The following is a 16,755-nucleotide window of genomic DNA, read 5'->3' on the forward strand; positions in this document are numbered from 1 at the left end:
TTAAAAATGTGTGATTGCCAAATGAATTAAATGACAGACAGGATTAACGTGTTATAACTGTCATAGGTATCTGGGAGAGGAAAACACTGGTGTTTTGAACTAATTAGAGTAGAACTGCAAGCACAGCCTTGTGGGGAAAGCTGAACAACAGGAACAACAGTGCCTATTAGGTTTAAAAGCTGCTTCAGTGCTTTTGTATTTCTGGGTTAATGTTAACTCCACCATTTGAATCAAACTTGGGTATAAGATGGGTCAGAAACACAAAAATATTTGGTTGTTGACATGAAAACACATAGTATGTCCTAAATGTAATCCTTTCTGGGTAGAATAAAAAGGTTAAGTCTATAATGACAGTTTCTAAAATCCTTTTGCTTTTCCACCATAGCTATCCCTCTGGATCAGTGAAAAGATGCTTACGGCCCAGGACATGTCTTACGATGAAGCCAGAAACCTGCACAGTAAATGGCTAAAGCATCAAGCGTTTATGGCAGAGCTTGCATCCAACAAAGAATGGCTTGACAAAATTGAGAAGGTGGTTTAAATCATTTGGTTGAGACCTCTTGCCTCACTGTCATTTCTGCATTATAGCCTTAGTAAGGAGGAAAACATAAAAACTTAGGGGAGAGGGAGAAGAAGAAATGAATTCCTTTTATTTAGGGTACTTTTAGAGTCATATGTCATCTTTTACAAAAGTTACAGAGCCAGTAGCAATCCCCTGCTTACACTTAGAGTGTCTAAATTCAGTCGTCCAGCAGGAAAAGAAGCAGAGACCCAACATGGGGACTTGGTTTATCTTCTAGTGACTACTAGGTGATTGGTCGCTGAAGGCAAAACCTGAGTTCATTCCTTCCTCACTGCCATACATCTGTTTTGCTTTTATTGGCAGATACTATTGTATAAATTTTAAAATGCGCTGTGTGTGTGGAGCACGCCCTGTTACACTAGGCACCCAACTGTGATAATATTTATATTTACACAGGGAGATCCTGTGCAGTATAATAGAAGTGCTTGTTCCTCACCCTCCTTTCCATATACTGTTAGACTCCTAAGAGTTAATAATGTGTTATGTGTGGTCTTTGAGCCATGAAGTTGTAGGTTACTAACACTCCTGCTGCCCCAATTGAAACCATTAGAGCATGCAACGCTGATTGTTGACATTCCAGAAGCATAGAGTATGTACACAAGACCATTGTTGGTTTTACCCAGCAGTAACTTCATGGATGAATAAAGGGAGTGGGGGAAGCAAATGTCTCAGGGATTGGTTTTTTGATATTTCGTGGTAACATTTATTCTCTTGCAAACTTTTATTTTTAACCTCATTGGCTTGTGTTCTCCAGGAAGGAATGCAGCTCATTTCAGAAAAGCCAGAAACAGAAGCTGTGGTGAAGGAGAAACTCACTGCTTTGCATAAAATGTGGGAAGTCCTTGAGTCCACCACCCAGACCAAAGCTCAGAGGCTCTTTGATGCAAATAAGGCTGAGCTTTTCACACAGAGCTGTGCAGATCTAGACAAATGGCTCCATGGTCTGGAGAGCCAGATTCAGTCTGACGACTATGGCAAAGATCTTACCAGCGTCAATATCCTGCTAAAAAAGCAACAGGCAAGTAGATGAGACACCTGTCTACCCAGGCTATGCCTACTTCATGGCTTTCATCTTCATCCTTATTTATCAATAGTCTCTGCCATCCATCCCTCTTCCATGAGAAGGGCTTTAACCTCCCAGAGAAGTGCTTGCCCTAACAGAGGTGGCCTTTCCTACTGCAAAGACTGTAATTAGTAAAAGTTTTGGGTGTCTGTGAATGGGAATGCTTCTTTTTTAGATCTTATTGTTGAACGTTATCATTCAGTGGTTGTTTATCTTTATGAAAATAATCCTATTTGTCATTCTGCATAGTGTCTTAAATAGATTGATGGTTGAATGGAAGGAAGTGTTTGCTGTCTGTATCAGTGGTATGTCTGAAGGGATAGCTCAGTCAGTAAAGTTGTTTGCCTTATAAGCCTAAGGATGGCTTATAATATCGGCGCTGGGGAGGCAGGAACAGACTAGCTAGTCTGCCCTAATTGCTCAGCTCCAGGCCAGCAAGATCTTGTTCCAAAGAAGTTGGATGACATTCCTGATAATATCACCTATACTTGTCTACTAGTCTACATGTGTAATGTGCACAAATAGCCACATGGCCACAAACATGCATACATACCCTTTTGGTTTTGGGATTAGTTGTTTGGTTTGTTGTGTTATGGTTGTTGGTTTGTGTTTGAGCCAGTATCTCTAGCCCTGGCTGTCCTTAAACTCACTATGTAGGCCAGGTGTGCCTCAAACTCAGAGATCTACCTTCCTTTGCCACCCGAGTGCTGGGATTAAGGTGTGCACCACCACACGTAGCTATACTATTTTCTTTTCAAAGTAATGGTGGTCAGTTTTCTAGCTGTTCCTCTGCTAAGTTTGCAGAAGTGTCCTAAGCCCGGCAATTTTACTTAGAACCAGTCACTGACAAAACAGTCTTAGCTGAATGCTGAGCCTAGTTTCTTCGTGCAAAGGGATATTCAGCCTTTTGTCACATGGTTGGCTACTTTCTCTTGGGGTTACTGTGCATTCATGAATTTAGACAGGTGGTGTTTAATTGTAGTTGCCACCTCTGCCTGGGATGGTTATAGTTAGCTTCCAGTGCCACTTCCCTGGCATATGACCTGCTGTGTGGTCGGTCTGTTGGGTGTGGTGGCTCCTTGGAGAGTTCTCTTGCTTCCACTTTTGCTCATTTCTTTTAGTAAATGGCTGTTATATTCTCCCATTCCCTAGCATGATTCTAGTCCGAGCTCTGGGTTGAAGAAATGAAGATAACATTATTTTCTAGCCAGAAAGAACTAGATCCTCAAATATGTTCTCCTTTGTGATAGAGAAACTGACTTCTACCCAGGCAGAAGTCACAAGTTCTCCCTGTGTAATGAGTAGAGTTTTTCCGCCCGCTGCCGCGCCAGCCCCAATTAACACACTGAGACTCTGTATTAGATATAATTTTGTTGGCCCGGTACTAGTTTCTTGTCGGCTACCTCTGTCTTAAGTATTAACCCATTTCTATGTATTTCCATGTGGTTTTCTTACCGGGGAAAGGGGCCAGCCTCTTGTTTCCCCAGACTCTCCATCTTGACTCCTCCTTCCTATTTCCTCCTTGTCTCCTAGTCCCTCCTATCTTCCTTTCCTATTGGCCAACATTGCTTTATTCATTAACCAGTATGAGAAACATATACAGAATGACATCTCCCATCATCTCCTCTTTTCTGTCTAAATAAAAAGAAGGGTTTTAAGCTTAACATAGCAAAATATATAACAGAACAGTTATCAAGAATCACAGTTAACAATATTTAGTCCATTAACATTTAGTTAGATTTGAAGAAAATAGTCCATCATCTATTTTATCTTGTGAGTCTAAAGTCCTATATGTACCTTATCATTGAATCCTAACTAAGGAAAACTATAACCATAACTATCTGTCTTCAACTCCTTCAGAGACCACAGAAGGATAGTATATAAACTCTTAGAAATGACAGAGACATCTTGCCTTTTCAGTCACCTGAAGTTCTTCTGTAATCTTCCATCTTCAGCCCATAGGCCATAGTGTGTCTGACAGACTCTTCGGCAAAGCAGGAAACTTTCAACTGTCTTCTTTTATTGGCAGCTTGTCAGTCATTTTTCTCTGTTTCCTGCAGACTGTCTGGCAGACTCTTCCATGAAGCAGGAACTCTGTAGCAATGTCCGTCTTGAATCAGCAGTCACTTTTCTGTGGGTCCTGCATGTCCAGTTTATACAGCATAAAGTCAAACAGTCCAGACAAGAGCAGTATCGGCCAATTGGCTAGTCTTGCCATATTGGAAGCAAACTCTGTAACGAGTTTCTTCAATGTCCATCTTCCTTTCTGACACTGGTGGTGTTGCCAGGAACAATTATGTCTCACTGTCAAGAAAAACCATTTTAAATGCCATATTCTGTAGGTCTTTGAAAGGTTTGAAGAATGATGCCTATCTATCTCATATACATCTCTGCATATCTAGAAAACCTAAATCTCCTAGCTATAAGTTTTGACTATTATAGGTAACTATGTAAAATCTGTACTAAATTATACATTACATTTTTAAATGAGCTATATAAACATAATACATAAACAGGAAGAGAAATATACATATCACAACATTGACCTTAAATTGTATCAATAAATGAAAATCCATTCCAAAACAAAGTATTCATATCTATACCATAATTCCCTTTTTACCTTTAAAAGGATATTGGTTGTGATCATTAACCATTTATAACCAAGTCCATTTAAGTGAAAACAAACATTTATAAACAATATTTGGGTATTTGGGCGTTGTTCTTTCCAAACTACTTCCTGCTGATAGGGGGCGCTGTCATGGGGGAATCCTAAGAAGATGCAAAAATCCTGGCTGCAGTCTGCAAAGCTGCTTTCAAGCTGTTTTGAATGTTGGATCATTAGCGACTCTGGTTCAGGGGGTCTGGTTTGATCAAACCACATTAGTCTGGAAGGAATCCACAGCTTTTTATTTTCTGTGGAAACAAAAATAGAAATCCTTTTCCCCAGTAACTTAGACTTAAAGTTTGGAGTCAAAGCATTTTTAAAATATATAAATTGAATTAATCTAGCAGCATTTGTTTTAACAGTTGTTATTTCCTTAGCAGTCAAAAGATACAAAGACAATATAACACCATACAGTAACCAGATTCTGAGCTTTTCATCTTTACATGGCTTTATTATTACTCTGTTTCTTATACTTTTTAGTTTTTATTTTTGAGACAGGGTTTCTCTGTGCAACTCTTATCTGTCCTGGAATTCACTCTGCATACCAGGTTTACTTTGAAATCACAAGAGATCTGCTTGCCTCTGTCTCCCGAGTGCTGGGATTAAAGGCATGTGCCACCACACCCAGCTCCTTGCTGTCTTTTTAAAACCATGTTTTGTTTTGTTTTTTTTTCCCCAAGCCTACGTATTTTTTAAAACACACTGTAAACCTTTAGAGGTTTTTCTTCATATGAATCTGTCTTTACTGTAAATCTTTATCTTTTTCTGGCCATGAGTCTTTATCTGTTAAACAACAACATTGTTAAAATGAAAGTCTTTGTTGTTTCTGCCACGGTTATCAAAGATGGTGGCTGGTACCTTTACCACCAGCAATGAAAGCTGTGGTCACTGCCCTGGTCAACGCTGCCATCCAGCAGGCATGCTGCCGGCTTGGAGATGTGGTCACTGCCATCGCCAACTCTCATGCACACCAATAAATTGTTAGCAGAGTTATTTAAAAGCCGTACAGGTTTTTTTGCCACTTATGCTGAGTCAGGAAAATCCCCTTAAAGGAGCCGCTCAAATATCTGCTTGTCTCTCACAAAGCAGAGTCCAACCAAGAAAATTGCTGTTAGTAAGAAGCCTAGCTTATCTCTGTTCTTTTCTTTCTAAATCCCCTTTTTTAAGCTTTTTTTAAATTTTAAGTGGAAGTTCTTACTAGCCACGTGGGTGCCATCTGTAAGGTGTACGGTTTTTCTTCCCGCTGCTGGTCTGGTCCCGCCGCTATGCCAGCCCCAATTAACACACAGAGACTCTGTATTTGATATAATTCTGTTGGCCCGTTACTAGTTTCTTATCGGCTAGTTCTGTCTTAAGTATTAACCCATTTCTATATATTTCCACATGGTCTTAAGGGCCAGCGTCTCTTTTCCCCAGACTCTCCATCTTGACTCCTCCTTCGGGGAGTGCGGCAGGCGTCTGGTCTCCCCGTCTCTCCATGCTAACTCTCCTTACTACCCCTATTTCCTCCTTGTCTTCTAGTCCCTTCTATCTTCCTTTCCTATTGGCTAACAGTGCTTTATTCATTAACCAGTATGAGAAACATATATACAGAATGACATCTCCCATCATCCCTGCCTGTCTTTTCCCTGGGTTCCTGATTAAACTCTAATTTTACTTCAAGCTTTAAAGTCCCAGAGGAGGATGTTCTAAGCATTAGCTGGTGAACTGGGCACTCTCTGATGCTCTCTTCCTTACACGCTCTGCTGTGTAAGTTTGTGTTCTACATTTTAGTCTCCTGCTTTAGCCAGTCCCCAGAACAGAGTCGCAGACGGAGTCTATTTCCTCTGGCTCTGATGCAGTCTTATTCCCTTAGATGCTGGAAAATCAGATGGAAGTGCGGAAGAAGGAGATCGAGGAGCTCCAGAGCCAAGCCCAGGCCCTGAGTCAGGAGGGGAAGAGCACAGATGAGGTGGACAGCAAGCGCCTTACTGTGCAGACCAAGTTCATGGAGCTTCTGGAGCCCTTGAATGAGAGGAAGCATAATCTGCTAGCATCCAAAGAGATCCATCAGTTCAACAGGGATGTAGAGGACGAAATTGTAAGTAGCCCTCACCTATTCTGAAACTAATGGTTGCTTTTCTTTTATATTACCTCAGCCCATGTCAATGAATTGAACCCACATGTGATCTATCCTACCACCTGCAAATGCAGCTCTCTTCTTGCTGGTGTTCTAATAATACTCCAGGATTTTAATGCCAATAGAATAGGACTTAAACAAACCACAGGGCTCACAGTATGTCCAACACCAAGGGTGAAGTAAGTTCAAAAGACTAACCCCTGCCTCATATCCAAGAGGAAACCGTTGTATGCCCTGGCAGCCCTTTGAAGGAAGACTGGGCCCTTCCTCGAGCTTCCTTGCCATCCTTGTCCTCTGACTGGGGCCATTTGTTTGTGTTTCCACATGGTCGTGACCACTGCTTATTTTCAATTCTTTGTAGCTGTGGGTTGGTGAGAGGATGCCTTTGGCAACTTCCACAGATCATGGCCATAACCTTCAAACTGTGCAGCTATTAATAAAGAAAAATCAGGTAAGTGTTTCTACCTGGGTTAGCTGTGTCTGATAAATAATGACTGACTTATACGGCAGAGGAAATGATGGTTTGTGAGTTTGAAGTTCCAAGTACCAGGCCATGGCCATTTAGCAAAACTGTTCTTGCCTCTTCTCATAGACCCTCCAGAAAGAAATCCAGGGACACCAGCCTCGTATTGATGACATCTTTGAGAGGAGTCAAAACATCATCACAGACAGCAGCAGCCTCAACGCTGAGGCTATCAGGCAGAGGCTTGCTGACCTGAAGCAGTTGTGGGGCCTCCTTATTGAGGAGACAGAGAAACGCCATAGACGGCTTGAAGAGGCACACAAGGCCCAACAATACTACTTTGATGCAGCTGAGGCAGAGGCTTGGATGAGTGAGCAGGAACTGTACATGATGTCTGAGGAAAAGGCCAAGGTGAGAGAAGCTTCCCCACTCCTGTGAGAGGAAGTGGGGTGTGCCTCAGAAAAGTGACCCACTCGAACCTGCTAGCTGCAGAATGACTTTATGACACATTTCACCTGCTGCTACTAGGTGCTAAGAAATAAAGAAAGGCATCAAAAATCTGGCTGGTGTTTCCCTTGAAGTATGGTACAAAGGCTAAGTATGTAACACATGCAAGTTTAGGACATAATATGTAGTCCAGACTAGCTTCAAACTCATGCTATAGGCTGATTACAAGTAGATTCTACTACGTCTGGCTACATTTTTTTCCTTTTTAATCTTCTTGTTTAAGACAGGGCTTCACTACAAGGGGTAGCTCATGGACCCCAGACTGATAGCTGGGAAACCAGTATTGGACCGACCCAGAACCCCTGAATGTGGATGTCAGTTAGGAATAATGGACATTCTATGGGGGGGAGGGGTTAGTGTATTTATCCCTAGTGTACAAATGAACTTTGGGAGCCCTGCCCCATCCTGCAGTTAATTTGTCGCCCCAGGCATAGTGTCTGGCTATGGATCTGACAGTCTATTTCTTTGCAGGATGAGCAGAGTGCTGTCTCTATGTTGAAAAAGCATCAGATTTTGGAACAGGCTGTTGAAGACTATGCAGAGACTGTGCACCAGCTCTCCAAGACTAGCCGGGCCTTGGTGGCTGACAGCCATCCCGAAAGGTGAGTGACACTGTGAGAATGAAGCCATGCACTTCAATGAAAGTGTCTTAGTAACCTGCCTTGAAAGAAAATGACAGCATTCATCATACAGTAGTGGGTAAAATGGGTCACTGACCCAGGAGCTTATGGTAGATAAGAAAGGTAAATTGCTAAACTGAGAAGTTGCTTTTGTGGGGTAAATAGCTCATTCTGGCCAAGGCCCATTGAAAAGACTGTTAGGGGTCATAAGTATAGTTAGTTGTCTCACAGATAGAAGTGATGAAGTTTATACTTGGATTGAAAAAGTCATCAGTGTAGGTCAGGTGTTAGGGTGCATGCCTTTAATACCAGAATTTGGGAGACAGAGGCAGTTAGATCTCTGAATTCAACACCAGCCTGGTTTATATAGACAGTTATAAGCTAGCCAGGATTATATATAATGAGACCCTGTCTAAAATTAAAAAAAAAAAAAAAAAAAAACAGTTTGGGAACAGTGATTTAAGAGGACTGAGAGATAAGTATACCTGGACCTGTGACATAAATGGCTCTCAGAAAAACAAATTGGTAGCACTTCCTAACTTTCGCACAGTGACTACCCTGGAAACCATAGTGAAACAAGTGAGGGTTTACCTTCCTTTGTTCACTAGACTGCTGTGTTTGAAAGACCCTCAGAGGGTGGACCTTCATGTTCCGACTCAGGAACGGCGACACCCCAAATCACTCTTGAGAAGTGGTCTTGATGCAAACAGCATGAGGACTTTTTTATTCCAAGTGCACTGGGATCCGGTCAAATACCATGCAGGGGTAGAAGACTGAGGACCCCGAGTGCAGAATTGAGACAGCTTTTATAGGGTTTACAACAAAGCCCACGCATTATAAACCAATCATCTCATACCATCAAGGGCCCATGCAGTGCGGGCCAATCAATTTAAACTATTTTATAGTTTTTAGACCAATTATTTTAAATCATCCAAGGCTGATCTTTATAGACCAATCAGTTAGATAAGCCAGATAGGTGGTTAGTCAGCTCATTTGCTGTTTTCTTACGAGGCCAGGATTATGTTCTCAAGGGCCTGTCATAAGCAGCAAGAAAAGAGAACTTTTGCCTATTTACTGGCAGAGGACAGGGTCTGGAATTTGAGGTATTTAGGGCTTTTTAGATAGTATTTCTAAACTTCTAACTTCCTGGGGTCATTGGAGAGTTAGGCTGTATTTTCCATCCTTTCATGTTACCTAGAAGAGAAGAGCAGCTTTGTCAGTCCTTCTCAGGAACTGCCTTGCAGGACTAAGAAAGGAAAGGAATTGGCTTTGTGTGTTTGTTTATTCAATGCAAGGCAGGCTGGGAAAGATGAGGTCCTTCTGGTGTTCATATCCTCTTCCCAAGAAAGAACAGCAGTGAGTCCTGGTTCCTGATCTCCTATCATGAAATGGAATTCTAGTAAGGAATTCAAGGACGTGGGATCCAGTCTCCTAACTGTGCTTGTGACTGAGGAAACAGGAGCAGCTCTGCCAGCAGGGAGAGCACATAGCTCAGAGAAGAACCCAGTGGACAGTGTGTGCCTTCTAGCAGTAGAAGATGGTTCTGACATTTTGCATTAACATTTTGTAGTGGAAAAAAAAAATTGTGACTGCAGAAAGGGCAATGCAGTTGTACTCAGGGTGACCTTTGCCCTTAATTGCTGTATTTGGTTTTCCTAGTCATTATTCATCATTTGAAGTTGAGGTCATTCAGAATTTTATTTTTCAGGTTAAACACAAGCTTCTTTGAAGAAATTTGTTGTAACACATTATCTTTGCTCATTTCTTCTTCTCTGAAAAAAAGACATTTGAGGTCCTTTCCTCTTTTTCAGTGAGCGTATTAGCATGCGGCAGTCAAAAGTGGATAAGCTGTATGCCGGCCTGAAGGACCTTGCTGAAGAAAGAAGAGGAAAACTTGACGAGAGGCACAGGCTATTCCAGCTCAACAGGGAGGTTGATGACCTGGAACAGTGGATTGCTGAGAGGGAAGTGGTCGCAGGATCCCATGAGTTGGGACAGGACTATGAGCATGTCACGGCAAGTACTTTGGGCAGAGCAAATGGTGTGCAATGGGTGGTGGCAAGGCAGGCCTAGGCTATGAGCAAATACGACGCCTAGACTCACACAAGAAGCCATAGGTATGTTTTCAACTTGGTGCTTTTGTCATGACTTTATCATGGATTGGATTACCTCTCCCCAAGAGACAAGATAGGTTCTGCAGTAGAAATCTGTGGTTCTTAGGACTTGCATATCAACTTGTGCCTCCCACTTGGCAGTCTCTTTGCAGCAGCATTCATGTGATGGGATATAAAAACAGTGGTCTCAGTGATTTCTCTATGTGCATCCCGTTTCAGATGTTACAAGAACGATTCCGAGAATTTGCTCGAGATACAGGAAACATTGGGCAGGAGCGTGTGGATACAGTCAATCATATGGCAGATGACCTCATCAACTCTGGACATTCAGATGCTGCCACCATTGCTGAGTGGAAAGATGGTCTCAATGAAGCCTGGGCAGACCTCCTGGAGCTCATTGACACAAGAACACAGATTCTTGCTGCCTCCTATGAACTGCATAAGTTTTATCATGATGCCAAGGAGATCTTTGGCCGCATCCAGGACAAACACAAGAAACTCCCTGAGGAGCTTGGAAGAGATCAGAACACTGTGGAGACCCTACAGAGAATGCATACCACCTTTGAGCATGACATCCAGGCTCTAGGCACTCAGGTGGGTGGAGCTGCCCAGTGCAAAGAAGGCTCCTTACAAGATTATCTTTGTGCATCATGAGCCTCCCTGTATCCCATGGCTATTCAGAACATGCCTGAAATGACTACCCAAATTAAATACATGTGTACACACTCACTCCACACACAGGAAAGCTTTGCAGTCTGTACAGTTTTGAATTTGTCATTCTTGCAAATGTTGTTAGATGAAAATGCTGGTGTTTAAATTAATAGAGGCACATATAAGCATTTGCAAGTTAATAGGCCTGAATACAAGTTTCTGTTATGTTAACATGACTGACCATCAGGGTCACTTGGAAAATAATACCTCATTTTTTTTTTCTCCAACCATCTGAAGAAAGAAATTTATACTTTTTTATTTGAATAATGCAAATTTATTTATTCTGCATAGATGACTTTCATTAATTAAGTTAGCAAAGTGATAAATCTCAAGGCATATTGATAAATGGATGTTTTTATATTGTTTCCATTATTTCCCTTTCCCCACTGCCCACTCCTACTTCCCTTCCTTTCCTCAGATGGGTTTCACTTCTGCTTTCTTGTGTGATGTATTCCTATACTTTGTCCTCATCTCTATCCCCAAGATAGCTTCTCTTTTTGGATCTCCTTCCTAGTAAAGACTGGATCCTAGTGTTTTAGCACACCTGATCTTTTGGCTCCAGCAATATATTAAGTGGCTTAGCACTAAAACTGTGCTTCAAAGGTGTTGACAAAGTGAACAGTGTAACAGTGAGACTCCACACTCTCTCATTGCATTCTAATCTTGGCAGCTTCCTGATTAGTCTGAGATCTTGCAGTTGGAAATCTTCCCCACTGATGCTCTAGAGAAGGAGCTGGTTTTGTCTAACTTTTTAACCCTGAGCAGGTCAGGACTTCTGTTCTTGCTTATTAAGAAAAAACAGATCAGTGCAAGATCAGCAGGAGACCAGATGCTATATAATTTTGACTTTGTGGCTATGCTATCGCTATTGGATATGGATGCTGTGCTGCTATTCTAGGATAAGCAACCCATTGGGTAAATGAATGGGCAGAGGCTATGTTCCATTAAATACTTAACCCACATCCCCACCATTAAAGGCCCACACTTGGCCCTGGTAGATTCAGTTGAGTATCATCAGCTTCACTGTATTCCAGTATTTAGGGATTATTCTGTGGAGCCATCCTCCTGTCTGCCATTATTTTCTTACCTCCATTTAGATTCTTGGTTCTGCCACTTTCTGTAGCTTTTGTTTGCTGATGTTTTGAGGATTGAAACAATTCTTGTAAAACATAAGTCCTACATTAAGATCTGACACAGTCCCAGTCATATAACAAACACTAAGGAGCACTTTTACAATACCTAGAGATAATCAGGAAACAGGTCTTTCGTCTGCATTTGTAAAACTATTTACTTTAGAACTATAGAAGGCTTAGGAGATAGTGAAAGTGGTTTCCTGTTTTTATTTAAATCCCTTTGTCTCATGAGAATGGTAAGGCTTGATAACCACGAGACAAAAACCAACTCCCTCAAACCTGCTAGATTGGACCTACTTTGCCCTATCACCAAGGAAGCAGTTTAGAGCCATAAAAAGATGTGTGGCCCTCCTGTAAGCACTCCCCCTTGGCACAGGCTCCTGGCCTTATTTGGCTGTGTTCTCTTGAGCCGCCAATCTTTCCATTCCACATGGGGCACAGCAGTGAGATGGGAACAGTCAATGTAGTAACAGTAATGTATCAAGTGTGACTTTTCACTGTTCTAGCTTCTCCTACCTTTTATTTTGAGAAACTAAAAAATAAAATAACCAGATGCACAAGAAATGATGATTTAGAAAATAGGAAAATTGATTTTCAAGTAATTTCCTACAAACTTGCTCATGATAGTCTGAGATGCATACCTTAAAAGTAGTTCAGTATTAGACACTATTTCCCAAAGTACCATAGATGTGTGTAGTCTTGCCTGTGAACCTATAACAGTGACCACACCCCTTTGGATATGGTTTCAGGTGGACTGAAGCGGAGTAAGTGTAAGGCGTGGTCTCCCTTGCACAAGTCTTTTCTCTTTGGTTAGCCAATCTGGTAGGTTAGCCTCTCCTGCGGTTCTTTGTATCTTTCTGTGTAAGTGTTCCCCAGGAAACCCCAGTCATCATTTATCTTGGGTCTAGTGAAATCTTTACACCCTTGCCTTCAGATGTGGAAACCAAATCCCACTGATTCTTCTATACATCTTTTTCCAAAAGGACTTAAAGTCCTTTTGTACAATTAAGGGTCAGTAGTCTACCTTCTCCCAAGTCACAGCATCGGGTGTTCCCATTTCATTGTCTTTGGAAAGTCCTTACCTGGCATTTTTCCAGCTACTTCTTACAAATATCCAAAGGCTTACCCCAGACTATTATCTATAGACTTTGGTCACATAATTTTATCTCCAGAAAGTGTCAGACTTGTGTCTTGATGTATGGCACTGCTATTATGTTATGTGTTTCATATACAACATAGTGAAAATGGACACTTAAGTATAAGATAGTCAGCAGGTATGTTGGCACACATATTTAGTCTCAGTATTAGGGAGGCAGAGGTGAGGTAAATCTCACTGAGTTTCAGGCCAGCTTGGTTACATGGTGAGTTTCAGTATAGCCAGGGCTACATAAAGAGACTTTGTCTCAAAAAGCAGAGGAAGGAAGAAAGAATATAATCACTTGTTTCTATTAAAATGGCAAACCCCCACCATTATCTAAAGTGACAGCCTGTTTTTCAGCCATTTGTCACAGAAAGAGTGCTGTGCATACTGTCAGAACTTTTAAAACAATATTTTGTGTGTTGTGGAGGCATGCAAACCTCAGCTGTATATGTGTAGGTCAAATTACAACTCTAGAGTTTGTCCCCGCACTGTCCCCGCCTTCTACCATTGTATGTGTATTTGGGCGTTAAAACTCAAGTCATCATGCATATATGGCACATGCCTTTACCTGCTGAGCCATCTGTCAGCACCTTGCCCCCTTTTTTTAGGTTAGGATCTTATGTAGCCCAGGCTGGCCTAGAGTGCACTATATAGCTGAGGTTGACCTTGAGCTCATGATGCTCCTGCATCTACCTCAAGTTTGGGTAATATAGGTGTATGCTAATCACACCCAGCCAGTCAAGGAATATACCTAGATGTTCCCCCACAAAGCAATGTCTTTATGTCCCAGGGTATAAAGGTGGGGAGGAGACATACCTGTGGGGAAGCTTTTCCTCAGCTATCCTGTCTGTTCCTGTACATTTCATTTTTTTTATTATTTGAACAGTACTTAATAGCATAGCTCTGTAAGTTTGAGGTTTCATGACTTGGCTCTACTCAGTGAAACAAGAGCTTGCAAGAGGCACAGGCCCAACAAACTAATGCTCTCTCACATTGTTGTTTATCTAGAATAGTAGACGAGGAAGGGAATGAATGGGTTGATGGGCAAAGCCACAGTAGTGAAACCTGGTTTTTCTTCACTGTGGCTTCACAGGTGAGGCAGCTGCAAGAGGATGCAGCCCGCCTCCAGGCAGCCTATGCAGGAGACAAGGCTGATGACATCCAGAAGCGTGAGAATGAGGTCCTGGAAGCCTGGAAGTCCCTGCTGGATGCTTGTGAGGGTCGCAGGGTGCGGCTGGTGGACACAGGAGACAAGTTTCGCTTCTTCAGCATGGTTCGTGACCTCATGCTCTGGATGGAAGATGTCATCCGGCAGATTGAGGCCCAGGAGAAACCACGGTAAGCCTCCTAGCCTCTGAGGTGTAGATGGTTGGAAAAGAACCTCCACTGCTTCAGCTGTCCACCACATACTGTTGCTAGGGAACATGGAGCTGTGGGTGGCCTCTTCTAGGTTCTCACCCTCATACCTTTGTGCTGCATACTCACCAGGCCTTTTCACCTGGGCTGTTTTGAATTACTTTGCTGTCTTTCTCATATTAAAAGTCACTATTTCCATGTGTATTACAAAGGTGTTGTTCACCCTTGACATTTGCTTCAAAAGTGCCCTGAAATGATTTGTGTCTTCTTCCCTTTATTTTGCTTTTATTCAAAGAAATGAAGTTTAATACAAGAATAGAGGAAGGGCTTACATAACCAGCAGTTCACCCTGGCCAACTCCTGCTGTAACAAAGTGCCATGATGAGTGAAGAGCTTATCTGTGTCTTAAGCAGCAGCTATATTCTTGTCCGGGCTCTGTTGATTTTGATCCATGATAAGGTCTTATGGCAAAATTAGTCTTTGATTTGTAAGGCCCTTACCCTCAGCTATCTACACATGCACACTGCTGGGAAAGCACTCCCTGGGGAATTGCATCAACTGTTAACTTCCCCTACCTACCCCTCCCCTGCTTTTTGTAACAAGCTCTTACTGAATTGTTAAGGCCTTAAACTGCATCCCTGCTGCTCCAGTCTCCCAAGTAGCTGGTGCTCTAGGCTTAAGTTTCTTTTATTGTTTTTGAGACTGTACCTCATGTACTTACTAGCTAATTGCATTCACTCAGGCTGGCCTTGAACTCTCTTATATCTACCTCTGGAATTATAGGTGCAAATCACCATGCCTGGGTGTTTTCCTTCTCTTCTGTTTTGCTTTGCTTTGTTGAGACAGGATCTCACTCTATGGCCAAGGTGGCCTCAAACCTAAAAATCTCTTGCTTTAGCCTCTTAAGTGCTGGGATTGCAGGTGTGTCCTTTCTTCCATATCTGGCTTCGTATTTCTTTATTCTCAAAGACATCAACTATCAGCTGTGTTTTGTTACAACTATTTTGTGCCTTCTTGAAGGAGTGTCTGCCAGCACTGAGTTTAAAGTAAAGATATGAAGGGAAACCCAATAGTTTTCTTGTATGTATCTAAAGGTGCCTGCCTTTGAGTGTTACGGAGCTAGCAGGTTCAGAGTTAAGCATCATTGAACTCATCCTGAGTGAGGGCTGTGAATCAGCCCTAAAAAAGACAGGCTGTCGGTTTCCTTTTGATTGTGTGTTTTAAAACCTACATATTTATTTAAAAAGCTTAGTCTCTTAAAGAAGATGTTACTTTCTTATAGGGATGTGTCATCTGTTGAATTGTTAATGAATAATCATCAAGGTATCAAAGCTGAAATTGATGCTCGTAATGACAGTTTCACAACTTGCATTGAACTTGGGAAATCCCTGTTGGCAAGGAAACACTATGCTTCTGAGGAGGTAAGATATTGTTTTGCTTTGGGACGTGACATGAACTCAGTCAGTTTTAGGATTATAAAATGATTTTACTTTGCATTGTGTCTTTCTTTGTAATTGTCTCTGAGAATCTACAGGGATTGGTTCCAGGACCTCTGGGAATACTAGAATCGATAGAAGGTTACATACCTTAGGTAAAATGGCATAAGTTTTACTCATACCTTGAAAACATCTCCGGATCCCATGCAATGCCTAACACAGGGTAAATGATTGCACTGTATTAAAAAATGACAATAGTTTATGTGTCAATTATAGTTGGAGTTTTTTTGATGTACTCTGTTGATTCTGTGTAGTTGTGTTGTTTACATGACCTACTTCAACAGGGTCTACTACACATGTGCACTATTTTGCATAATTTTGAAACTTATTCTATCTTTCTAGAGTGTGTGAGACTGTAGGCCCCAAATCGTTTAGCCAGAGATAATTTTTGAGAAATTAGTGGACTCCTCAGTCAGCACTTGTATGGCCTCCTTGGTAGATGGCCAAAGGTTCTGGTTAGGATGGTGGTACTGATATCCCTTCTGTATCATTCTTCACAGGAAGCCAAGGCTTTGCTAGTATTATTGTCCTTCTCTTCATAATTGTTAGTTTCCAAGATCCCCAAAGTCTAGTGTGGCAAAACATAGTGTGCTACAAGCAACTTTAAATAGAACTCCTACCCTTCTGAAAAACTACCTGTGTTTTCTCTCTGCTCCCAAAACATAAAAAAATGCACTTAAGCTGATATTTCTTACTTTAGGGAAGAATAGATTTTCTTGTAAAAAGTGGTCATCAAGAGGAAAGACAAAAGATTGCATTGTTTTTGTTTTTAATACCCTTGGTT

General features: G+C 41.7%; 1 protein-coding gene across 1 annotated transcript in view; it reads left to right on the forward strand.

The window, feature by feature from the left end:
• Positions 1-16,755, forward strand: part of Sptbn1 (spectrin beta, non-erythrocytic 1) — a 129,286-nt gene that overhangs the window by 95,908 nt on the left and 16,623 nt on the right. The window contains exons 18-27 of the mRNA XM_051178758.1: positions 386-532; positions 1,338-1,601; positions 6,167-6,391; positions 6,792-6,881; positions 7,023-7,304; positions 7,872-8,002; positions 9,832-10,036; positions 10,354-10,728; positions 14,213-14,457; positions 15,758-15,896. Coding sequence (XP_051034715.1) covers positions 386-532; positions 1,338-1,601; positions 6,167-6,391; positions 6,792-6,881; positions 7,023-7,304; positions 7,872-8,002; positions 9,832-10,036; positions 10,354-10,728; positions 14,213-14,457; positions 15,758-15,896 — 2,103 coding nt within the window. The remainder of the gene's footprint in view (positions 1-385; positions 533-1,337; positions 1,602-6,166; positions 6,392-6,791; positions 6,882-7,022; positions 7,305-7,871; positions 8,003-9,831; positions 10,037-10,353; positions 10,729-14,212; positions 14,458-15,757; positions 15,897-16,755) is intronic.

The sequence above is a fragment of the Phodopus roborovskii genome, unplaced genomic scaffold (assembly GCF_943737965.1).
Source record: "Phodopus roborovskii unplaced genomic scaffold, PHOROB, whole genome shotgun sequence".
Classification (NCBI taxonomy): domain Eukaryota; kingdom Metazoa; phylum Chordata; class Mammalia; order Rodentia; family Cricetidae; genus Phodopus; species Phodopus roborovskii.